We start from the raw sequence: 24,787 nt of genomic DNA, 5'->3' as shown, positions 1-24,787 counted from the left end.
AATGGTGAATTTGTAAAAAAAAAATCATAATTATGGGATTATTGTAATTAATGATATATGTAAGGGGATTTTTTTATAATTTAAACTTATTTCGAGGGTGACCGGAATATAAACAAAAAATAAAAGATGGTATGAAAAGAGCAGCCTTCCCAAGTGAAAAAGGACCATCTTTTATTGTGATTCCCGTGACTTTCTCTTCCCCAACGGCAACAAATTTTTACAGTAAGATCCAAATATCTTTTAAAATACTATTGAAAGCTACACCAAATTTACTCCTAGCTTTTCTTTTTCTTTTTTGTTTTAATTAATTTAACAGATCATGATTGTAATAACTAAGAATGGCTGAAAATTTAGGTGCCCATCTAAAAAAAAAAGGTGCGTTCTTTAATTTCATTTCTAATAATTGCATTTCAAGAAAAGATAACACAGTTCCGCCATTAAAATAACAGGCACCACTTACCGCTGTTACTCTCTCTCTCTACAATAAATAAATACAATTATGGGAATATATATATAATCAAGACATGTAGGAGTGAAAGAGAGAGAGAGGAGAGAGAGAGAGAGAAGAATTCTGTGGCTTTGGATTCTTCTAGCAGATCGTGCCTGCCAGCTTTCTTTTTTGTGAGAAATGGGGTACGCAGGAAGTGTGCAATATGTATATATTATATACATATAAATCCTGTAATTCTTATTGTTATCATTTGATTGAGAAAATATTTATTTTCTATATATATAAATAATTTCCAAAAATTATTTGGAGAGCTTTTGTGAAAAGGGTCGTCTGTCTGAGCATTGATAAAGGTGAAGCCTTTTTTTCTTTTTTTTTGTTCTGGGCCTTCATTTTTTATTTGAAGATTTGGGTTTAGCTTTATAAGCCACAGAGAGAGAGAGAGAGAGAGAGAGAGAGAGAGAGAGAGAGAGAGGTGGAGGAGATGGCGGTGGTGGCGGCGGTGGCGCTGCTCATTGGCATTCTGAGCTTCACCGGTGCAGACACAGATCCAACTGATGGTAAGTCAGCCTTTCTATTTAGTGTGTGTGTGTTTCTTGGAATGGGATTCTGGGTTTGTTTGTACTGCAATTGATGGTGTTTGTACTAATTTATTATCCTATTTTTGTGTCTGGAAACAATGAAAATCAAGATTAGATGAGATGATTTTGACAGGGTTTGTAAATATAGGGATTAAAAATCAAATCTTTAGATGACTCCACTACAACTAAATGGGCTTGTGACAATCTAACAACCTGAATTTGCCGTCAAAGAAATTTACGAAGATAAAGTCTGCATTTCGGAGAAGCCACCATTTTAATCAGTTAACTATAGCTAAACATGTATACAGGTTCAATCAGTTAACTATAGTTAAACATGGTGTATAGTTCTCTTACAGAATATCGAATTGATTGTTTGAACACAGAACACTTCGATTTTGTGTTTTTTTTAGGCTTCGTATTGAAACATGAAACACGAGAATTCTATTATGCAGTAGAGTTACATAGATAATAAATATTGTATCTTGAGTCTATCGATCCGTAATTTGACTTTTTTCGAGAAGCTACCGAAACATATCCTTTTTTTTTTCACATTCTTGAATTATCTCCGTTTAAATTGGTAATAAAAATACTTATGTAATATGTAATTACTTTTATATACAGCTTCGACTCTCAATGTATTGTACACGAGTTTGAACTCGCCTCAGCAACTCACTAATTGGAAGCCAAGTGGCGGTGACCCTTGTGCCGAGTCGTGGAAGGGGATTACTTGCTCTGGATCAAAAGTTACAGAAATGTAATTTTATACAAACCCATTCGATTTTTTTCGTTTATGTTACTTTCTTGATTTTAAATGTAAGTCGACTTTCTTTTTTTCTGTTTCTATTTTGTCAGAAATATACCAGGCTTGGGACTTAACGGGAACATGGGTTTCCAGCTAGATAAGTTGACATCCGTCACTACTTTGTAAGGAAAAAAAACGAATTTCCAAATTCGTCGACTGATATTAGTTACATTGAAGTTTGAATTTTCTTGATCGTATTTTCTGATCCGATTTTGCAGTGATATAAGTAACAACAATCTTGGAAACCAAATCCCGTATCAGCTTCCTCCGAACGTGGAAAGATTGTAAGCTTCATTTTGTGCAGTATTAGTATTTATTTTTTTAATTTTGTTTTTTCAATTTCGTGTATCGATTTCGTCTCACTTTTCTATTATATAAACAGAAACCTTGCTGGAAATGGCTTCAATGCTGGCCTTCCATATTCGATTTCGCTGATGGGTGCTCTGAAATACCTGTTAAGTCATGTTCCTTAAACTTTGAAACTAACATGAAATATTTTAAGGCTCGTTTTTTTTTTTTTCTGACAAAACGCGACATTGTTTTTCTCCGATGGCAGAAACTTAAGTCACAATCAAATACAGGGCCAAGTGACTGTCCAGTTCACCTCACTTACTGGTCTCACCACATTGTAAGGCGAATCTCATTACGCCTCGTTATATTCATGACTAATAAATGTCGATTTTTTTTTTTTTTTCATGTATTGGCTCACTAAGTATAAATTTGTCTTCTTGTTTTAGGGATTTCTCTTTCAACTCCTTCACGGATAATCTTCCTCAAAGTTTCCAGTCACTCACAAGTATAAACGATATGTAAGTGGAATACATTTCTTTTTAATATAATTCTATATCTTCGAGTTTGGCCTCGGTTCGATTGTGTTATTGCAAGTGATTTGTTAGTAATCCATTTTCATATGCAGGTATTTGCAGAACAATCAATTTACGGGAACTCTTGATGTACTTGCTTTACTTCCACTTCAAAATCTGTGAGTTCCATTTATATATTCTGACTCGTAAATTTAAAGGAAAAAAAGGAGCTACTTCAATACTAAATTAATGATTTCTTTTTTTTAATTTAAGAAATGTCGAGAACAACCGTTTTACCGGATGGATTCCCAGCCAATTGAAAGGCATAAACGTGCAGTAAGCATCTCACGATCTATCTATATACATTTGAATATACGTAATATACTTCCTAGTATATGCATTGTTTTTCCCTCCAAAAATAATAATTCTGATATTTGCTCTGTGGGCATCACTTACCAGATCGAATGGTAATTTATTAAACTCCGGGCCAGCACCTCCACCGCCACCTGGCACTCCTCCAGCCACCAGGCCCGTTCCAAATCCTAAATCTGGCGGCAAAGGTGGTTCGTCCAACAATGGAGGTAGTGGGAGTGGAGATAGCAAATCCGGTATTGGAGCTGGTGCTATAGCTGGAATCGTTATATCCGTTTTGGTTATCGGAGCTATAATTGCATTCTTTGTCATTAGAAAACGATCAAGAAAATCATCTCCCGACGTTGAAAAGCTCGGTGGCAGTCAGCCTTTTGCTCCTCTACCTTCACAAGAATCACAAGGTCCTTCGTCTTTAATTATTTGTGTGTGTGTGTGTGTGTGTGTATATATATATTAACTGTAATAATAACAAAAATACTATGTTCGACATGCAGATATAAAGGCTGTTCAAACTTCATCCACAGCCAGCATAAAAGCCTTTGAAACTCCCGCCATGCTGAATCTGAGACCTCCTCCGTTCGATCGTCACAAATCGTTCGATGAAAATGATGACTCAGCAAAGCCGATTGTTCCTGTCAAGAAAGTCAACACTGCTCCCATAAATTCTAAACTGTACACGGTTGCAGACTTACAGATAGCTACAGATAGTTTCAGTGTCGAAAATCTTATCGGCGAGGGGTCTATCGGACGTGTTTACCGAGCCCAATTGGATGACGGAAAGGTATATAAATATACATACATATGTGTGTATATTTGAGGTTCGAGATTTTATTTATTGATTTTTTTGTGGATACACACAGGTTGTTGCTGTGAAGAAGATAAATTCATCGGCTGTGTCCAATTCCGAAGATTTTCTTGAAATAGTTTCGGAAATATCGAGATTGCATCATCCAAATGTAACTGAATTAGTGGGATATTGCTCTGAGCATGGACAACACCTTCTAATTTACGAGTTCCATAAAAATGGATCTTTGAATGAATTTCTGCACGTCTCCGATGAATTTAGTAAGCCTTTAACATGGAACACGCGTGTCAAGATTGCATTGGGTACCGCACGAGCACTAGAGTAAGTTCCAATATAGCACTTTCTTGATTTTTTGTCTTTAATCAAATTTATTTTGACTTAGATGTTTGTTGCCTTCTTTTATTTAAATAAGACATTCCACCTTGGAATATTGGTTTTTTTTTCTGCAGGTACTTACACGAAGTTTGTTCGCCTTCGGTTATTCATAAAAATTTCAAATCGGCTAACATTTTACTCGATATCGAGCTCAATCCTCACCTCTCTGATTGTGTGTTGGCTAGCCTCGTTCGTGATCCAGATCAGGTAGTTATATTTATAGCAGCTTAAAATTAAAAGCTTTATAATGCTACAATAAATACAAGTCGAAAAAATATATATTCTTTTACTATTCTTGATGATTATTAATATTATTTTCAGGCATCCGGCTATAGTGCACCGGAGGTTGCCATGTCAGGTCAATACACCATCAAAAGCGACGTGTACAGCTTTGGTGTCGTCATGTTAGAACTTCTCACCGGACGCACTCCGTTTGATAGGTATGCAAAATATATATATTTTTTTATTTTTTTTATAGCTTTTATTGAGTAAATTTTGTTTCGTTGCTGACTCAGCGCAAGGCAAAGATCGGAGCAATCATTAGTTCGATGGGCGACACCTCAGCTGCACGATATCGATGCACTCTCTAAGATGGTTGATCCAGCTCTAAAAGGGCTTTACCCAGTTAAATCCCTCTCCCGTTTCGCTGATGTCATCGCCCTCTGCGTTCAGGTAACTCGATTTTACTATCATTTATACGAAAACTCTCTAACTTCTTGGAATTTACAAAGGAGGAATTTTATTTATTCGATTATTATTTTTTATGACCACAGCCGGAGCCGGAGTTCAGGCCACCGATGTCGGAAGTGGTACAAGCATTGGTGCGTTTGGTACAACGTGCGAATATGAGCAAGAGAACTTTCGGAAACGAAGGAGCGGCTCGATCGGATAGTGCAGATGCTGAGGAATATACTCCTTAAATTTTTCAAGATTCCCTTTTGGACCATTGAGAACAAACTGCACCAGAAAAAAAAAGGAAGATTTTTAACAGCATGTATTTGTTTATATATATATATATATATATTTTCCCCTTTGCCAAAAGACCAACCATTGTGTACTTCATAACTCTTTTCTCAATTCTGTTTGTATTATATAAAGAGTAGGTCATAAAAAAAAATGTTCATTCTTGGAAACTTGGTGGTTTGACTGTTTTTTCAATGTTTGATTTGAGTTTATTTAAATTCATTAGCACAAAATTAAATTCGAGTGTCATAATACGTAATAAAAAAGGTGTTTCGAGTGTCGTTTTCATTTATATAAATTTTAGGCTAAATTGTAACCGACTCCTGAGGTATAGTTAAATTACGAAAAAATCCCTCCTATTTGAATAATTACATCTACCCCTCTACCCTTATGGTGTCAAATTCAACATAATCACCTAGATTCCGTGGAATGTTCTCTATACAATTTCTGATGCACCACAATTTGATATATACAAGCCAAAAACTCATGATCATCTTGCTTCAAAATGTGGAGCTCGAATGGGATAAAACGGGTACAAAAGTGATAATATTCCATTTAATTAATAGTTGAGGGGTTTATTGTAATCACCAAAACAGGAGGGAACTTTTCATAATTTTACTATACCTCACCTCAGGGGTGATTGGGTGATTGTAATTTACCCATTTAAATTTAAATGCATTAGAGGTTAAAAATAATCGTATCATCGAAGAGAGAAGGCTTGTCCAATAAATAAATAAATTAAGGAAGTATCTATCTATATTACAACAAATTTAATTCCAGGTGGGGAGTAGTTCTTCACATCCTTAGCAAAAAATTTCGCTTGAGACTTTAAGTCGCGATGAATCGACGACTTTTTTTCTCTACATTGCGTGAATAATAAATATGCCATGGGACTACGAAGATAATAATCACTCCGTGTATCAATAAAAACCATCTCAACTGACGGGGCAACCTTACATAGTTGCACAAGGAAGTCGCGTTCGTGTGACAAACCAACAAATCCAACCATTTCAACAATCTTAAGATTCTGATGATGAAATTCAAATGCCTCTCTTGAACTTACATAAGGAAACGACCCTTTCAGTTTCTGCCACGAAAAATACCAGATGATTAACTTGTTAAATAATACTTAACTAACTAACAATATTAGATAGTTTGACAGAAGAAGCCAGAGAGTTAAGTTCGGTACCTGAACGGATCTTCGCATCGAAGACCGATAGTCCTTGACTGCGTACTCCATCTGTGAACATTCACATAAGATAAATACAGAGGGAAACCAAATAACCTAACATTTAGTTCATAGTTTAAGACACGGAAATTTCGACCCTAATAAAAATCATTGAAGTTGATATTTTTGTACATGTATTGCCAAATAGAAGAATCGCGTCAATATCTACATGATATTTTTGTCTAGTTAAATTATTCAAAAGCTAAGTGAAAAGGTTGACAAGTCCACGGAGAGCATTTTAATTTCGTGAACTTTCAATAAAATGAATTCCAAAATATAAAGTTGGATATTTAAATTGAGAACATTTATTACCTTGATTTTAAACTCTTCCAAGTTAGGAGATGCCTTGATCAATGAAATGAAGAAGAGGAGACTTCTAGAAACTTCTGTCACAATATTCAATTCCAATTGTTCGAGAGAGTATAAGTGAGGCAAATTACGAGCAACCTTTCTTTTATCACGAGCCTAACAAAAGCATTGGGACATGGAAATCTTAGTGATTTTACACGTGTGAGAAAGAGAGAGAGCGAGCATATAAAGATTAAAAAAAAAACACGCTCCACCACCTACCACATCTGGAAGATTCAATACAAGCTTCACTAGTTGAACTGAATAGATCGAGTGTTTGTTAGGTTGGTAAACAAACGACCGCCAAAACAATCCGCCAAGAGTTAGCTCAGTTAGATTGGGAACTTTCTTGAAAGGTAAATTGATTTTGCGTCGTCCTTGGAACGTACAAAACACAAGATTCAATGCAGATATCTCCATACTTTCGAGGTTCACACAGTTGAATATTTCCAATTCCTTCAAGAACTTCAAGATTCTTTGTAGCATTAGAGTCCCTTATGCATTTTGATAAAAGCGCACGAAGCCAAAAAATACCGAAGCAAAAATACCGAACCACCTCATCATCTATATCAACATCAACATCAACCAATCTAAGAGATCTCAGTGAAACAAAAAAAGCAGAGCTTTTGACATGGACCCCACTCGAACATGATCAATCTCAGGGAACTTATAGCAGCATTGAAAACCATTCTCAACTGACAAATCCAATTCAAACTTTTCTACTTCCTTTTGCATGGCGAAATAAATCCAACTATCAATGTCACGGGATCGAGCTCTTAAACGTAAATTAGCAAAACGAATAACTAAACTATTAACTCTTTGACTATGATGCAAAGTAAGGACACGATTCACCCAGGATTTGAATTTTTTCCTTTTATTTTTAGTGGAATTATTATCCCTATCATCAAACTCCAAAATTCCATATGTAAACATCCACAAATACCTCCATCTAAAAGAGAGAACGCTTGTCCTAACAGCATCACAGCATCATTGAAGCTCATACAAGACAAGATGGCAATAAGAACATCATCGGGCAATTCATCAATCGAAACATTATTCGCAAAGCTATGCCTTTGAACATTCAAAGCATCAGCAGCTCCCTGATTGTTTAGTTTAAAAGATAAAAAAAAAAGGCAAACTTTAATAACTCTTCAATCAGAAAAATCAGCAAGTATGAAAAAAGGCCGATTACAAACCTTCTGAGCCCGCTTTCGTTTTCTTGTATTGGGTGAATGGCAAGTTACATCCATTTATCACAGTAGCAGTTTTCGAGAATTAATCTGTAATGAATGAGATGAGATGAGAGCATAAAAACTTGAATTCGTCATGTATATATATAATACACAATAAAAGGAGAAAAAAAAAAGAAGGAAAAAGAGTTTTGTGAAATTGGGCTAGGATTACTTGTAGCACAACGTGGGATTTGTATGTTTGGGCATTCAAGGCCCAATCTGGAATGTTATACATAAAAATCTTTTTTTTTTTTTTTTTTGTTTTGTTAAAATATTAATTGAAAAATATATAAAAAGATTTACCTATTGTTAAGGAACTTGAATTCAGCATAACTTCTTGGTGTGGAATAAACATGCCTTTTTTTAGAAGATGAATGATCTCATATAAATTTGAATCAAGTTTAAATAAGAGATCCATCAAACCATTTTCTTTCCTCAATTGAGTGGTTCCATCTTGATTTTTGTATTCACTCGGTCGGTAAATCGACCGAACCCTACCAAACCGATTAATTGGTACGTGCCAAATACCAAACCAAAGATTCAGTTCAGTATTCGCTATTTGTTTTTTCTTTTTTGATAATCAATAGGGAATTCAACTATTTGAAATAATTGAATTTAAATATATTATAACACTAGAATTGAGTGACACTAATTCCCTTCCAAAAAAAAATTAAAAGTTGTAGTGACACTAATAAATTTGCAAAGCATATGACAGAACTTTGCTAAATTTATACTATATAGTCTTCGTTTGAATAATGGTGGAATTACTAAAAACGAAAGAAAACGGAAGAAACTACCCGAAAAGTTTTTTTTCGAAAAAAAGAACTACCTAAAGTTAATGTGACTAAATTGAATGTCGGTATTTGGCAACATCTCCAGAGTTCAAATAGAATTTGTTGCAAATATTGGATATTGCAGACTCACTCAGACCATCATCAGCCTCTTTATTGTGCAGAAGCTTCTGCAGTTCCTCCGAGGGTTCGAAAACCTAGTACACAACACAGTGAGTGCTTATTAAGGGCCGGGAAAAGAAAAAAAAAAAAAAGATTATCGTAAAATAATTAAGACGTGTTGAACCATCCTTACCCACAGAGGAGAAGTGGAATTATCTGTGCCTTTGACACCACTTTCGGCTTTCTCAACGGAAGATTCGTTTGGATTAGAGGAGGCTTCACTTACTAATTGAAGAAGCTTTTCACTTCCCTGAAGAACAAAAAATTATTTGTATGAGCGATTTTTTGGCAGTTGCTAAATTACAAAATGCACCTTTTGAAATGATAAATAATATGAAATTGCCTGACCTGTGTAGCTCTCCAGTGCGAGTAAGTGCGGAACAAAATCCAAAAGAATGGGATGTTAGGCAAAGGAAGAACCTGTAGACGATTTTTTCATTCATTTCATAACAATTAAATACAGAAATATCGAGAAAAAAATATTGAGGATAGAGCATATCTATATAAACATACCATGAAAAATGATGTCAGAGGCAGCAAGATAGCCGAGCCATATAGGTATTTCTTGTGAATAACCGATCCCCTGTTAAATTGGGCATGGTAAATATTGTACATTATAAATTTAATCCTATTACTGAGATATCGAAAGAAGATTGTCAATAGAAAAATTTACCTGAATGCTATATGTCGGAGTCTTCTACGGACAAGCCGTGGATTCAAACTGTGTACACAATAAAATTAAATTCGTCAAGCATACAATAATTAATTAATCAGAATCGTATTTGTGTCTACAGAGATAATCTGCACAGTATTAATTTTGAATTATTTGCAAATTTCATTGTTGGCTGAGATTACCTTGATGGGTACACGATATCCACTCTATTGATATCCTTGGGAATGGATTTGAAGAAGATTTCCGATGGTTTAACACGTGACAACAGCTTCAACCCCAATCTAATTGTAATGGCAAGACATTTTTGTTTAGTTTCTTTCTCAAATTATTAAGATATTAAAAATAATTCATAAAGAAAAATCGAGCTCAAATAAGAAGATCGTGTTAGTGTGAATATGTACCCGTGAATCTTGTTCTTGACGGTCCCCTGTGGTGCATTCTCCAGATTACTCCAAGCTCTATTCATCTACGCATGTTCCACCACAATAATTACATGAATATACAGAAAACCTAGTAATCCTTTAGCTAGAATATACGTAAACACATCACATACTCAACAATAAGCAAGAGAGTGTATAATTTAAGGTGAACGTGTGCATATATTACCAAATTGATAATTAGCAAGACATAAATAGACCCAATCTTCCATGAATTAGAAAATTACTCAGCAGAGAAAGAGAATAAGTTGATATTTTCATATGAGAGTTATTGGTACAAAATAGCGATGTATTATCTCTTCTCTTACTCGCAGGGCAAACATCTATCCTTTACGCATTGCTCAACAGATAATCAATTTGAAGTGCATTTTTTATGTGGAAACAAATGCACAAGCTGGTCACATAATCTTATTAATGTGCCATACAAACAAAACCTCTTTGTGAATTAATCATTATACAACCCATACGGACTCAAACCCTTCACAAATTACTTTAGAATACGCTATAGAAACTCAAAAGGAGCAAGCATCCTCTGATGTGACGTATACCAACAATCTAGTTACACATCGTTCACTAATCTGCACCGTAAACAATCATATTGCATAAAACATTTACAAGCCATGTGAAAATATTGGAAATATGAAACACAAACACAATCCCTTATGCATTATAGTAGAAAGTTTATGATTCTCATGAGGTATATAGGAACAGACTAGCACATACTATTCATTAACGAGCAATATAAGCAAATAACACTTCATGTGAATCATTGAAAAACCACGTGAAAATCGCCCATTTGTACAACTCAGCAATAAGCAACATATAGCGCATATTTTCATGTGAAATACAGAGATAAACAACACTAATTCACTAATACCAATTCATAATCCATATGTACATAGCCATTTACACGGAATCATTACATATAATAGTCAGAAGCAAGAGAAACGGCACATGTTCATATGCATTACAGGTGCAGTCCAGTTCCACATCAATCATTACTAAGCCGTACAAACGAAAGCCACATTGAAATTAACCAATCATAACCCGAACAAATGCTCCATTCATAACACAACAATAAGCAAGAGAGTGTGTAGTTTCCATGTAACATCAAGGCAAAAAAAAACTAATCCACATTTACGTAAGCAAAACCTATTTAGCATTGACCAATCACAATCAAGCATCAAATCATAATCCATTAATCAACAATGAACACAAACAAAAAAACACATTTCACTACGCAAATCAAAAAACAGTTGGTATATTCATGAAAAAGATCGGGACCTTGTTCGAGACGAAATCAACCGCAACTTCAACTTTTGAGTCGCCATCGGATTTTTTGCCGTGTTCGGAAAATAATTTGTAGTAGAGTTCTTTGAAAGTGGAAGGAGTGTTGGGAGATTGATTGCCGCGAATCGAAGGGTCGATCGATCGACTGAAACACCAGTTTCTTCCTCTGATCGGAAACACCACAACTTTTGCCCTCATTTTTTTTTCGAATTCTGAAAAAATCAAACAATAGATCTTGAGCGAGAGAATCTGTCAAATCAAAAGTTTGGTTTGGAAAACACAAAATCGGAGATTCTCCGATACGTACAGAGGTTGAGCGGCGGAGTTGGGGGTTTTAGCTAAGCCCCGCTACTGTTTTGGGGGGTTTTGACTGTAATTTTGCTAACCGTGGTGCTCTATCCACTTGGACTCCAATTTCATTTTTTTTTTCTTTTTTTTTTCTATTATTTCTTTAATTAAACAACCTCAAATTTCTTAATTTTACCAAACTCGATCAAAAAATTTACTCAAAAAAAAAAAAAAAAAAAACTCAATCAAAATTTAATTTCATTTGGTTTAATAATTATTTATTTATTTATTATTATAAATAACAAGAAAATTTATCAAATCAAATCGATCATTAAAAGCTCGCTCGTTATCGATTTGTAAACATAATAACCTATGAAGCTCAACTCGAGCTAAATATGTACAGAAAATCAAGCTACTCATTCGTGTTCGACTCGATCAAAGCTCTTTTGATCCGGACTGTATTTGTTTATGAAGCTCAAAACTCTTAAAGCTCGATAAATATTTCAAAAACAAGTATATACAACCATGTGTTTCGTTCAATCCGGTTCACTTGGAAACCTAGTTATGGCGCATTCCTTCTTACAATTTTCTGCAAAAGTGGCCTAAGAAAAACGAAAAAAGAACAAATAGCATTTGCTTGATGAAACTCTTATTACATAGATCAACAAAAAAATCAGGTAACAGATCCCATTTACAAGAAGCAATCCAAGCAAATGTTTCGGGAGATTCAAGACGAACTGACCAATCGTTTAATTAGGTGGAGTGACTCGTCTTTGAGGAAAATTGCTATGTCAAAAACAGCTAAATTTTAATATACACAAATTAAATCCTAGTTTACTCATCTTCTGCAATAAAATTCGGAAGTTCGCCCTGGCACAAGTACTCGTCACATAGAGATGCTGATCCCCAGTCCTTACGTATCCGTAAAATATCCTCTGTGAAAGTCGATCCAGAAGATCCAATAAACACCGAAGACAAAGCACAAATAGTCTTATCCAACATTGCTTCAACCTTCAAGCTCAAACAAATATCCAGTGTCAATAATAATATTTATTCAAACATAGATGGAGTTCTTGCTGTTTAGAGAAATCAAGATCAAGGGCTAATATACATTGATTATCAGATGAATGAATATAGTAAGGCCTCGTTTGTTGGGGAGATTAGCCATGATTAACTAAATAAATGGATTTTGTTTGATGTTTGGTAACCCAATAATTTTCCGGGTCGACCCTGAAACATTAATTTACCATGGCCTATCTTACCGTTCAGGGAGATTATGTCCAATAATATAATTGGATTTTCATTAGATTATTTAATCTTATCTTGGCTAATCTTATCTTACAAACCAAACGAGGCCTAAGTGACATAAAATCGAGTTTATTGAACCAAACAAAAGAGTGGGACCCACCTGAGAATCTCCCTCGAGTCCATGCCTGTAAAGTAAAGCATCCCATTTTTCAGCTAAATTACGAGCAGGTCTTTGAACGAGCGGGACGGTCTTTCCATTCCATACAACAAGTGACTGCAGCAAACCAGTTTCACTAGCTGCAGCGTCTGTAGACAGATATACGACTGGAGTATTAGCCCTTTCAACCACTCGATTGATGCACTCTGCAGCTTGAGGAACGGGAAAAAAGCAACTCGGTTGCTTCGCATTACTGAAAAACAAAACCAATCGATAAATTCAATTAGAAACTGCATACTATCTCACAGATAAGATATGAAAAAAAGAATAATTAAATACCAGAATTTCAAGAAACCATGTCGGCGAAAATGAAGAGCTATGAAATCCTTCCCCAAGAATGTCTGGATAAAGCGTTGGGCAGTGAGCAATATAAGCCGACTAGGCTCGATCAAAGTCTTGCATTTGTGGGCAATTGGGCCACCTGGCTGCATCACCCACTCCCTCTCCACGTCAGCAAAGAATACATCTCCGATCGCGATGACATCATCATCCGAAGAGAACTTTGGCAGGACATCATCGACTTTCCTCTGGTTCGGCTTCTTAACATCCTCCTTCCACACAGTCTCGATCTTGCCCAAAGAGAGACCCAACCCTTTCAACTTCTTCAGATGGTCGTCGTCCATGAAACAAGGCTGTGGTAAAGAGAAATAACACATGAATTTATCGATATGCAAATGGTTCTTCTTAATCTCTGCAAACTCCTCAAATGTAACTACCACTTTCCTCCCTAAACACTTGTTTATGGTCTCGATATCTAATACCCGATGGAACGGAAAATCAACCTTCGAACTCGGGATCACCAAAACCCGATTTAGCAGAGCTGCAAAAAACATATGCTTCTCCAAACAAATCAAATGATTCGACATTTGCCCTGAAACACAAATAGCTAACAAATACTTGTTCGATCTAGGCTTCCACTCAATCGTTCTTCGCTCCGATAATTTCTGGTCTACCTTCCCACACATATTCCAACCAGAAAGACTTGCATCTGTGTTATTCTCATTCAAATCCGGAAATCCTTCACTTTCATGAGAGGACAATAGAATCCCTTGAATTTGCTTATTCAATGAAATCTGGCTGAAAACCCGCGATTTCAAGTCTTCATCAAACGAATTAGAGTTATTTACCGAGCTAAAATTCGATTGATTCTGCAATGTGGTATAATTCCGCATCTTCAGAAGTTGAAGTTCCTGCTGCTTAAGCAGATACAAAGCCCTTAATTCCGACTCGCGCATTCGATTAAGGGGGGAATTACCTCCGATATCTTTAATCGTGGGAATACGCATCTGGAACAAACTTTTCAAATCGGTGGTGAAATACAGTATCAAAATCACCATGGGCAGAAGAATTGCGAGAAGATACCTCTTGTTGAATCCGCGAGCGGCGTCGGATAACCGGCCTCCGCCGTCGATACGGAGGGCGGAGCGGCGAGTGTGATTGGTGGGGGACTTAACGACGTCGTTTGGCCTGGCGTTTTGAGAAATCAGATTCTCGTGATCCTCCTCTTCGTCCGACGAATCCCTCTCCATCATTTTTGCCAATGCTTCTTCTACTAATTCTAGGTCGCGGACTACTTACGCAATCACTCTGCAAATCTTTTCAGTAATGGCGAGATGGATGGGATTTGATGTTTGGGAGGAGGAGTGAGAAAGTAGGAAGAGAAATAATTGGGGGTGTTTGGTTTGCAATTGAGTAGGAGGAAGAGTGAGAAGGAAGGAATAAAAAGCAACAGGTACAACTAATCCTCCATCATTGAATTCTGTTTGTCTGCTTCATCGGAGAAGAAGATCGTCGGTGGAAAGTGACCCATCACCGGCAGGAAATTACCCAAATCCATATCTGGTTTTCAATAACCGATGGCCCGGCCCATAATCTTTTTTTAAGCAACAGGCCCATTACCATAAATTTAATTTAATTTTTTTCTGTAAATAATAAATTTAATTATTTTTTTTTATCATGATAATTTATAATAAATTTATTTGACAAATGAAATTATTTTGATATCCATAGAATTTTCAGAATATTTTATTTGAGAAAGTTGGTAACATTTTCCGAATTTTATTTAGGGGTAATGGCACATAGGCACATGAGAAGGGCACTTAATTAAAAGAGGGACATCCAACTTTTTTGTCTTTCAAATAAATCCAACCTATTCAAACTTATTTGCAAATAAGGAAAATTCTTTTATATATACCAAAATTACCCTCAATTCATTGAAACTCAATTTAACTCAAATTTCATGATTTACACCCCAATTTAGCTCAGTTTCATCAATTAACCAAATTTAACCCTAATTTCATTTTTTACCCCAATTTTGACCCGCCACCACCGGAGACCCCAATGTCCCAAACAGTAATATTATTGTCTGAGACTGTAATTTAATAGCCAAAACAGTAATATTAATTAAAATATTTTTTTCTAAGAAAAACAATTCAAAAAAAAAAAAAAATCAACGCCGGAGACCGGCCGGAAAAAAATTTCAGGACAAAAAAATTTAAAAAAAAAGAAAAAAAAAAAGTCAACACCGGAGACCGACGGTCTCCGGCGGTAAACGCCGGAATCTGGCCGGAAAAAAAACATTTCAGAAACAAAATTATTTTCTGAAAAAAAAAGTTTTGGGGGTTAATGTGATATATTTGTTTAAATTCGGGGTCAATGTGTAATATTAAGGAAGTTAAAGTATAATGGGTGGAATTGATAAAAATTATATTATTGAGGGTATTTTTGACTAAAGACATAGGAATGGACTTAATTGAGAGACTGTTTTTTTTGTGGACCAAAATGCATTTAAGTCTCATGTGATGGGCCTTTTTGCCATTTGCCCTTTTATTTATTGTAATAAGATTATAATTCCCAATTATAAATTAATAGAATAAACAAAAATTAAAATATGATTTACAATGTTATTTCCTAATTTAAAAGGCTGATACGAATATTGCAAGTGCTATTACAACAAGTTTTCATCAGAAAAGAAATGCCACTATAGTTTCTTCTTCTTCTTCTTCTTCTTCTTCTTCTTCTTCTTCTTCTTCATCACTTGATATAACTGCAATGCACAATCTGAGTTCATACATATTTAGTGTAATTTCCATTTTTTTTATTCTTAATTGTTGATTACTACTCGAGTTCATACATATATATAGAGTAATTTCCGTATATAAGTCTTTAGAAAGTTCGATCTTTAGAACACACTTAACAACTATTTTTAAGGATACAAAAACATCATACGAAAAAAACAAAAAAGACGAAAAAGGGGTATGTATGTTATATAACTTAGACGTACCGTAATTGTGATTAATCTCTAGATTCTGTACTGATCAGGTAGGTTCTGCAAAGTGGGTCCCACCGGATGGTTTGGTATCAACTTCCATGGGAGTTGATGATGTCACCCTGGGTGGTGATGTTGGCTGCACATCCACATCTGGATAACCTGCCTTAAATCTTGCTCTTAGCCCTTCATCCACCAATCGTACTCCTTGCAACTGATTCCCAAGTGATAACCACCTAACCGTACGCCGCAAAATTCAATCTTTTTCCGACAAACAAAAAATACTAGATACAATACCAGGTACAGTAACTAAAATGCAATTTCAATCAATCCATCCACTCAAGTTTTAAGTTCAACACTCTGAGTGATTTCGATTAGTAACAACCAGAATCCATTTTCATTCTACAGATCATAGTAATCGAGTTTCCTAATATAAACGGTTATCTTCAGTAACAAATATTTGCAATAGTAGAGCCGGAAAAGGAAGATAAGAAAGGTGATTGAGAAATCATACCCAGCTTTTACATTATGCATCCTTGCAAACAACTCCAGCTTTCTTGTCCTTGGACTCACCCTTTCCAGCATGGCGTACATCTATAATACGGAATGACGTGGGTGTTACAAAATATACAAATAAAAAAAGAAGATATATCTCATACAATAACGTCAAATCTATTTTTCATGTATCCGCATAACATTTAATACAGGTATATTTAGACCTTAATTATACGAAGAAGGCTGATGGGGCCCACTAACCTCATCTGGTTTACGACTTGTTTCGCGAACTTCGGCGACAATGACATCAGTGTCGATATTTCTGTTAACTTCAGGATTTCCCTTTACTCCAACAAGGCAATGCTCCTTGCTGTGGTTAAGCCAATGACCTGTACGACCCGTTCTGATTATTCTTTGAAGTTGATTCGTCTTCACCCATATGATTTCCTCAATACGCGTGTACCCCCAAAGGTCCAAACTGCAAAACCGTATAATTTCAAACATATCAGATGTTTTTTTTACTTGAATATCCCATTTGCCGCTAATCTTTAATTGCCATTAATATTATTATGCAATTACAATTCCCATGTTACGACTCTTGATTGTTTTACTTACCCCCTTGTACTCTCTTTATATCTCACTTTTACCCCCATTGTACTTAGCAACCAAATTGCCCTACCTATTATCAGGGTTAATTACTTTGAAATGTTAACCTCAGTCTTAATTTAATACTCTTAAATAAATATTAAACAGTCACATTATCAAAAGTGGATGGAACTTTGTTACATTATAAGAAAAAGAGAACATACTAACTTGTAATACTTAATTTTATCTACTTATTTTATCTTAATTTCTTGAAACTTATTGTAATTTCCATTAACTACAAAATATACAAATAAATATCTTAAATATTTATTATGATACTCTTTTAAAATGAATTATAGGTAAAGTATATTAGCTTACAAAAAATATAAACTACTTTAATTCGGAATTTTTTTTATATTTTCAAGATATATAAAAAAAAACGATCACGAAGAGAAAGCATACCATTCCCTTCCAAGTTCCATTGCACGACCAGTAACCCAAAGAAAAATGAGACCGTCAGTCTGTAAAGCAGGAACATTAAGCGTGCGCATTTCATCGTCAGCCATAGTTCCATAAGGCAACTCCATATGAATATCCCAAGGCGGATCAGCCATAATAACTCCAAATTGACCTAAGATATCCATTCTAAACGAACGTATGTCACAGTTAATCCATTGTGGTTCTCCAAGCTCTACTTCTGAGCAATAATGAGCACTTTGAGGCTTCAGTGACTTTTGAGGAGTTAAAGAATTTTGCCCCATCATCATAGATGATACATCGGGAGTCGAGTCCAGTTCATAATGAACATACTTGCATGTCTGTCATGGATTCAGATTTCCAGATATAACTAACCAAATAAATCTCAATAAAAAAGATAAAAAATAGTATGAGGGATCTAATGGTAATCCACCTTCATGTGACGGCAAGTGTCGAGAAACGAACAGTCCCCCAAATTTACATCGGTATGTGCAGCAATTATGCGCCGAAAATGAACCTATAATGTAATGACAGATTAATTAGATATGATTGTTACAAAGTAGTAAAGTCTTTCTTGTTTAAAGTACACTGAAACAAAGCCTACACCTCACCTTATCACAGGCAATGAAGGAACCAGACTGCCGTCGGCAATCTTCTTTCGTTAAAGCTGAGCAGTATTCTTTCACTTGTGAACCACCTTTGCTTTTGAACTAATAAAAAAAATCAGCACAAGTGTCAAAGATTATTACATTTATATCAAAAGTCTATTCGAAAATCAAGAAAACGGTGATTGCTCTTGAAACAAAACAAAACAAAACAAAACATGCCTTAGCAGCCACAGCAGTTTCTTTAGCAGTAGGCCGGTGGATGAGGTCTAAAAGCTCCTCCCCAGTTTTCGACTTTTGCATTTCCTTAAAACTCTTCTTATTCAATAAAGCCTCAAGATCCTTCATATCATCCTCTTCGGTCCTCGGTTTTACAAGTGTAGGAACCTGCCTATGCATAGGTGGCGGCACCCCAACACCTCTCGGCACCCCAATCATACCAATCCCTCTGGGGCCCATCATACCACCAGCCCCCCTTGGCCCCATCATCATCATAGGGGGCGGTTGCCCCCCTCCCATCCACATATCCTGCACACCAAAACCTCCACCATTCTCCCCACTTCTCCCAACTTCGGCACTATTCAAATTCCCCTCATTCAACTGCTTGGTTTCAGGCAGTTCTCTCAAAAGCCTAGTCCTATCAATATTCATAACCATTACTCTCGACTTTCCGCTCACAACAAACTCCTCCAGCTCAACGCTGCCGTTATCCTCGGCTATTGACCTCAAAGCCATCTCCACAGCAAGAATCGCCCCCGACTCACCCCCCAACTCCCTCAATGCTGCCCTCTCAGCTACTGTAGCTGAAGAATCATTCTCCAGCTTTCTCAAAACCGTCGAAGAATCGATCGGGTTGAACGGCACTCTCTCGAGCAAACACACGGCCACCATTGACCTAACAACCGAAAGGGGCCCACCACTTTCGTCGAGCAAAGACGACCTCTCCAACTCTCTAGTAGGTGAAGGATTCGAAACAGGGACTTTGGAATTGTTATTATTACTATTATTATTATTATCCAATGGGAATTTGGGGATGTGGGGTTTGATTAAACAATTAGGTTTAGAGGGGAGAATTTGGGAGAGGGGAGTATATGGTTTGTCGTTGAAAGCAGAGATGGTTTTGAGAGAGAGGTCGAGAGAGGAAACAATGCCGGGGGCTAGGGTTTCGAGGGAGGCGATGATATCTAGCTGAGTTGTGTGGAGGGTTTCTGCACGAGATTCAAGCTGCTGTTTCATCTCTTTTATTGCTGAAATCGAATCTTCATTCGATTGGCCCTCCATCCCTTCTTTTTCTTTGCAATCTTCAACCAGTACGAGTGTATGTGTATCCGAATCTGAAAGAGGGAATTTTTTCGTTTAATTGTAAACGAATTTCATGGCGAAAATCAATGTAAGTTGAGCTAGGGTTCTACGGAGGTTTTGGGTGTATTGATCGGAGAAGAAGATTACCGGTGGAATTCTGCTAGCATCGAAATGGACCTCTGATTTTCAATTATCGGCCCGGCCCATATTTTATTGTTCTACAGTAATAGGCCCATTACGATAATAAACTTTTAAATTATATAATATATGTTGAATTAATTTCCCAAATATTTCAATTATACTTTTTAGTAATTGTATAAATTGTGTAAATTAAACTTTTTATATACGTTGAATTAATTATAAATTTTAAAGATGAATTTTATTACCCAAAGAGTATTTTGAAAATTAAGTACTTACTAACTGGAATTACACATTTTACTGTGTGCAAATAAATCATCACTTTTGTAATATCAACATAGATCTTTTGACACTACTTTTCATGATCAAGTGAAGATTGTGACATATATATACTGTTTCGATATTTCCTTCAAACATCTCGAATTCTTTGGTAGCATCGAAAACTTGAATACAAGCGCTAGTATATTACAATCTTTACTTCCTACAAAGATGGATAACAGCCTCAAAAAGCTGGAACTAGAAAAAAAAACCTAGGTCTCTTCTGCAACTTCGACTAGCCTCCCACGAAGCCATTTCTTGACAGTTTTCACTTGTTTCTTTGATGATGCCTCTGCATTGTCCGACTGAAAATCGAGTCCATTTAACGATTGTTTCTGTGTCTGCACTGAAATCCCATTAGGGCTTGGTTTGTGATCTGGTGATTGTAAGCCATTAGAACGAATGTTTTCCTCGCTTTCGGGCATATCGTTGAAACTAGAAGCTGAACCATTCCCATTCATTAAATCCTGCAACATAAACTTGTCGAAGCTGAAGTTGTTGTTTCCTACAGCACTACTAGCTGATGATATGCTGTGAACTCCATTTACTTTTCTAGGATTGCCATTTGCCAGATTTAGGGTGTTCTCATCCATCACTAGCTCGAGATTCTGTACTGATTCAATTGAATTCTCCGAGTTATTTTCTTTGTCGTCTTCGGAAGAAACTTCATCTTCGTATTCTATGGATTCAATTATCTGATATGCTTCGGCTATTAACATCCTGCTTTCCATTAGTGACGCTTGGGCAAGAGGGTTTTCCCTGGCTGCTATTTCGAGAGCCTCTGCTGCCTTTTCAGCTCCAGTAATCAATAACCTGCAAATATTTTACCACGTGAGAAATAGTCATTTACAAAGAACATCGATCATAAAGTCGGAACATACTTCGCTCTAGTGACAGCTTCACTTTTTTTGTTCAATACAGCAGATCTTTGTGCTCTAATGTTTTTTAGCATCTCCAGCTTGGAACTTGCTAATGGGTCTTTGTAGGATGGGGTTTTACTTCTTTTTGTCCTAGTTCGTTGATTTTGGCTCTTGGACTCGCTCTTTGCAAGATTATCTGTTTCTTCCGTATTTTTAGGGCCTCTTTTCCGAGACTGTCCATCAATGCTCGTCTTTCTCCTGGACTTCCTTTCAGTCCCTTCGGGAATGCCATGAAATTTGGCCAGACCGGAATAAACACGATCACGGTATTCCTTAGCAGTCACAAAAAGGAAGCAAAGTTCAATTTTAACATAAAATTTCTAAAACAACATTCGACTGTATAGAAAATCGGAAACTGAGAGCATGTAATAAAGGTCTTACAGGATCTGCCCATTTGGCAGCTATGGCTTCTGAGATCTTCCTCTTCTGCTCGGCTGATTTAGGTGCTCTCTTGCTCCCCTTTATTCTGGGAGCATTTCTTCGTTGTTCAACGCTCTGAACCCATTCCTTCTCGAGCTGTTTGCTCAAGACTTTGTAGGAGTCCCATTGCAATTCTTCCTCACCTAGAAAACCCTTTCGTGCAGCCACTGCTATTAGATCCTGCCATTGATGGTGGCAAGTTTCTTGCAGCTGCAATCTCTCACGACGTCTCTCCCACCCCAGACGGACACCCACTCCAATTTTTATTTTTGTTTCTTCGCTGAATTGATCATGAGAGAACATGAATTCTTCAAGAAAACTGATATTGAAATAGTTACTTTACTGTTTACTATGCATAATCTCGAGACATTTCTCTTCTTCAGACATAATAGATGTAGATGGAGTTCCCCAAATGGCTTACAGAACAATGCATACTGATAAAGCAGTTCAATCAAACTTTTTGCCACCATCATGTATGTCTAGCTCGAGCATAAGCACTTCTAGAATATATCTCATAGACCTAAAGTTGGCAATAACTAGAAATTAAAGCACATGAAAACATAACACACCTTTGAGCATGTCCCAAGTTAACTAGCTTCATCTTGACCTGTTTTGGAGAAAATCATCAGTGCCTCGTTCGAATCTCCAAACTCGAATATGAACAGCAATATTCACAAGCAGAAACCGTTATGCGGAATAGACAGGCAACTTGATAGTTGCACGTGTAAAAAGAATAAAATAGAAGTTGCGCACAATGACAGAGAAACGATGGAAGACTAGCTTAGCTGTGTAACTCAAACTAAGCAACAAGGTTTGCGCATAAACTATTTCTTAGGTTACTCGAGCTAAAATCATCTGTCCAGACCTGATTTCACCAAGAATAATGGGTTGCAAATGAAGATAAGGAACTGTACATTCCGGAATAGCTACACCAAGATAGTGGTGAAATTCGTTTCAAGACAACTGACAAGGATAACGAGAAAAAGGGATATACTAAAGTGAAAAAATCTTGAAAATCGTAACCTTAGGCAAGTCCTTTTAACTCTGTACTACCAGCACAAATCACAAGAGTTTCAAGAAACATACACTTGTTTTTATGATCTTGGTTTTTGTCCTTGTATTCTTCAAATTATTTCTACTGTTCTCATAAACTATCCTAGTTTCTTACATGACATCACCTTAGGATCTTGCATTGCCAGCCTGGTCCTCTCTTTGATCAGCTGCACCGTCTCTGCACATATTTAAGAAATTTAAAACATCATTTCATCCGACAAAGACACTGTTAAATAAGCAATTTTCAGGTTGTGAGTGCGAGAGCAGAGCATCACATTACCTGGTCTGTGCTTCCTGCCTTTGTTCCAAGGCGTGTTCCCTCTGTTCGCGTTGGAAATCCTCATCCGCCTCAATTTTTCCCTCTCGTCCAATTCTCCCGATTCATCTTCACTCGAAGATTGTGGTGGCTCTAAACTAGAGGAACTTGAACTTGCCGAACTAATATCCATCCTCAACACATTCGTATACCCTTTCACCCTTTCCTTTCGGGGCACGCTAGTAATTTCAAGTGTAGCAACCGCCTTTATAGTTATCAGCCCGCCACGCCATACCTCAGCTCTCGCCAAGGTATAGCTTCTACTACCTTCTCTTCCTGTGATACAACTACTTCTCCAAGAAAACGAAGATGCCAAACCTAACCCTAACCCTAATCCCAATCCCTTATCATTGCCAAATACGAGTCTACTACGGAAGTGGTTTTCGGACCTAAACGGTAGTATATTGTTCCGGAAACAAGAACAAGGCTGTGAAATAGCAATATCTGCAAGACCAATATAACAACATTTCATAGCTTCAGGCACAATCTTCACCTCCACTCCAATTCATTCAGCAAATTACACACAACACTCTTCACAATATTACATAATCTACAGAAATTCCAGCAAAAACATTTCAAAAACCGTAACAAAGCTGCAAATTCACAGTCACAATTTAAACAATTTCATCAAAAAAAAAAAATCACCTAAAAAAGGCATGGGGAGCTCATGAAGTCGGAAGTCCGTCCGAAGCTAACCACCGATTGCCGCCTTCTGCGGAGGACCACGCGCCGTCGCCGCCACTGTACTGTACTTAGAAATTGAACAGAAAACAAGGATTTCAACTGCGTATAAAAATGGAGCAAATGGAGAGCCACATATACATACATACACCAGAGAGTGAGTTTTGTTTGTCGCGGCCGCTGTGGATAGAGATAATGATGGATTTTTTTTTTTTTTTATTTTTTTTTTTTTAATTTCAAACGGTTTTACACAATGGTCCGGGTTACCGGTTGGATCCGACCCAAATAGCCCAATGGATCCTTTAAATGAAGGCCCATTAAGGATTAGAATTTTTCCTGTGGTCCAACTCGGGAAATGTAATCAGTTCCCAATGTTAATTAATTATGGGTAAATTATGAAAAACCCCCTGAACCTTTAGGCTATATTATGAAAAACGTAATTATCAAAAACGCCCGACGTTTGTTATTGTGTTACACTGACCTCCTTACAGTCTGATTTTTGACGAAATCTTTTTTATTTCAGTGAATATTGCTAATTTTACCCTAGCAGACGAGACATTTATTGCTAATATTACCCATGCCGTAGTAATTCCATTTTTTTCCTGGTGTAATAACGCTCTTAATTATCCGGTTTTGATACTCTTTTAGGTTTTTTTCATCTATTTTTCTCTTACATTCAGATATGATTTGACGGTTATAAAAAAAAAATGTTTTCATCAAAATAAATCGATTTGACGGTTATAATAAAAAATGTTTTCATCAAAATAAATCAAAAATTATTTTATATTTCAAATTCTTCTTTTAAAAATATATTTTCTCTAAGTAGTCAAATGTCAAATAAAATTGAACTTAGTTACATTTTCAGGAAAACGTTTCTTCCACGGCTAACAAATAGTGTATGGACAAAATAAAAAATTAAATCAAATGGTCATCTTTCATTTCAGTTCTCTCAAATCAAATCACTACCAATTTTCAATTCAATTCCTCTCTCTTGACCGGTCAAATCTTTGTACCACAAAATACACCAATAAGGCAATGTTACAAATTTATCTGCAACATACTTTCCATATATATATAAACACTAACCAAACGTTTGCAATTCAATCAAGCAACCGAAACTCAATCTAATCTTGATATATACCCACA

At 36.3% G+C, this 24,787-nt stretch overlaps 6 protein-coding genes across 9 annotated transcripts; 1 reads left to right on the top strand and 5 right to left on the bottom strand.

The window, feature by feature from the left end:
• The first annotated feature begins 145 nt into the window (after positions 1-145).
• LOC105975843 (protein STRUBBELIG-RECEPTOR FAMILY 6) lies at positions 146-5,319 on the top strand. Its single transcript, XM_013001081.2, has 16 exons — positions 146-1,008; positions 1,651-1,783; positions 1,882-1,953; positions 2,050-2,115; positions 2,214-2,285; positions 2,388-2,459; positions 2,569-2,640; positions 2,748-2,813; positions 2,908-2,970; positions 3,094-3,407; positions 3,501-3,787; positions 3,867-4,132; positions 4,261-4,393; positions 4,508-4,626; positions 4,702-4,858; positions 4,960-5,319. The coding sequence occupies exons 1-16, from the start codon at positions 933-935 to the stop codon at positions 5,104-5,106; spliced, it is 2,115 nt and encodes a 704-aa protein (XP_012856535.1). The 5' UTR covers positions 146-932; the 3' UTR covers positions 5,107-5,319.
• Positions 5,320-5,828: 509 nt separating this feature from the next.
• Positions 5,829-7,975, bottom strand: LOC105975420 (uncharacterized). Its single transcript, XM_088822809.1, has 6 exons — positions 7,922-7,975; positions 7,669-7,825; positions 6,948-6,952; positions 6,690-6,842; positions 6,339-6,389; positions 5,829-6,236 (listed from the first exon to the last, which is right to left on the bottom strand). The coding sequence occupies exons 1-6, from the start codon at positions 7,973-7,975 to the stop codon at positions 5,904-5,906; spliced, it is 753 nt and encodes a 250-aa protein (XP_088678935.1). The 3' UTR covers positions 5,829-5,903.
• Positions 7,976-8,556: 581 nt separating this feature from the next.
• Positions 8,557-11,751, bottom strand: LOC105976101 (K+-H+ exchange-like protein). 2 transcript variants are annotated; one of them, XM_013001391.2, is made up of 9 exons: positions 11,618-11,751; positions 11,305-11,522; positions 9,985-10,049; positions 9,766-9,864; positions 9,584-9,631; positions 9,424-9,493; positions 9,259-9,330; positions 9,044-9,160; positions 8,557-8,945 (listed from the first exon to the last, which is right to left on the bottom strand). In XM_013001391.2, exons 2-9 carry the CDS (start codon positions 11,506-11,508, stop codon positions 8,802-8,804), a joined length of 819 nt encoding a protein of 272 aa, XP_012856845.2. In that variant the 5' UTR covers positions 11,509-11,522; positions 11,618-11,751; the 3' UTR covers positions 8,557-8,801. The 2 variants fall into 2 exon arrangements, with proteins under 2 accessions (XP_012856845.2, XP_088679332.1); XM_088823206.1 differs by having other exon boundaries at positions 11,305-11,668.
• A 479-nt stretch (positions 11,752-12,230) lies between these two features.
• On the bottom strand, positions 12,231-14,914 carry LOC105975683 (O-fucosyltransferase 36). The gene is made up of 3 exons (XM_013000888.2): positions 13,343-14,914; positions 13,007-13,256; positions 12,231-12,609 (listed from the first exon to the last, which is right to left on the bottom strand). Exons 1-3 carry the CDS (start codon positions 14,593-14,595, stop codon positions 12,433-12,435), a joined length of 1,680 nt encoding a protein of 559 aa, XP_012856342.2. The 5' UTR covers positions 14,596-14,914; the 3' UTR covers positions 12,231-12,432.
• A 999-nt stretch (positions 14,915-15,913) lies between these two features.
• MTA (mRNAadenosine methylase) lies at positions 15,914-20,060 on the bottom strand. Of its 2 annotated transcripts, none has more exons than XM_013000884.2 (8): positions 18,716-20,060; positions 18,500-18,598; positions 18,322-18,405; positions 17,874-18,229; positions 17,088-17,304; positions 16,846-16,925; positions 16,347-16,567; positions 15,914-16,123 (listed from the first exon to the last, which is right to left on the bottom strand). In XM_013000884.2, the coding sequence occupies exons 1-7, from the start codon at positions 19,772-19,774 to the stop codon at positions 16,381-16,383; spliced, it is 2,082 nt and encodes a 693-aa protein (XP_012856338.2). In that variant the 5' UTR covers positions 19,775-20,060; the 3' UTR covers positions 15,914-16,123; positions 16,347-16,380. The 2 variants fall into 2 exon arrangements, with proteins under 2 accessions (XP_012856338.2, XP_012856339.2); XM_013000885.2 differs by having other exon boundaries at positions 15,914-16,109; positions 18,716-20,030.
• Positions 20,061-20,309: 249 nt separating this feature from the next.
• On the bottom strand, positions 20,310-23,845 carry LOC105975682 (muscle M-line assembly protein). Of its 2 annotated transcripts, none has more exons than XM_013000886.2 (7): positions 23,606-23,845; positions 22,925-23,510; positions 22,770-22,822; positions 22,161-22,198; positions 21,553-21,871; positions 21,133-21,443; positions 20,310-21,064 (listed from the first exon to the last, which is right to left on the bottom strand). In XM_013000886.2, the coding sequence occupies exons 2-7, from the start codon at positions 23,430-23,432 to the stop codon at positions 20,464-20,466; spliced, it is 1,830 nt and encodes a 609-aa protein (XP_012856340.2). In that variant the 5' UTR covers positions 23,433-23,510; positions 23,606-23,845; the 3' UTR covers positions 20,310-20,463. The 2 variants fall into 2 exon arrangements, with proteins under 2 accessions (XP_012856340.2, XP_012856341.2); XM_013000887.2 differs by having other exon boundaries at positions 22,925-23,404; positions 23,606-23,839.
• Positions 23,846-24,787: the final 942 nt, after the last annotated feature.

This window comes from Erythranthe guttata, chromosome 9, assembly GCF_056151865.1.
Source record: "Erythranthe guttata isolate IM_541 chromosome 9, IM_541, whole genome shotgun sequence".
Taxonomy (NCBI): domain Eukaryota; kingdom Viridiplantae; phylum Streptophyta; class Magnoliopsida; order Lamiales; family Phrymaceae; genus Erythranthe; species Erythranthe guttata.
This window is presented reverse-complemented; position numbering and strand designations above follow the sequence as displayed.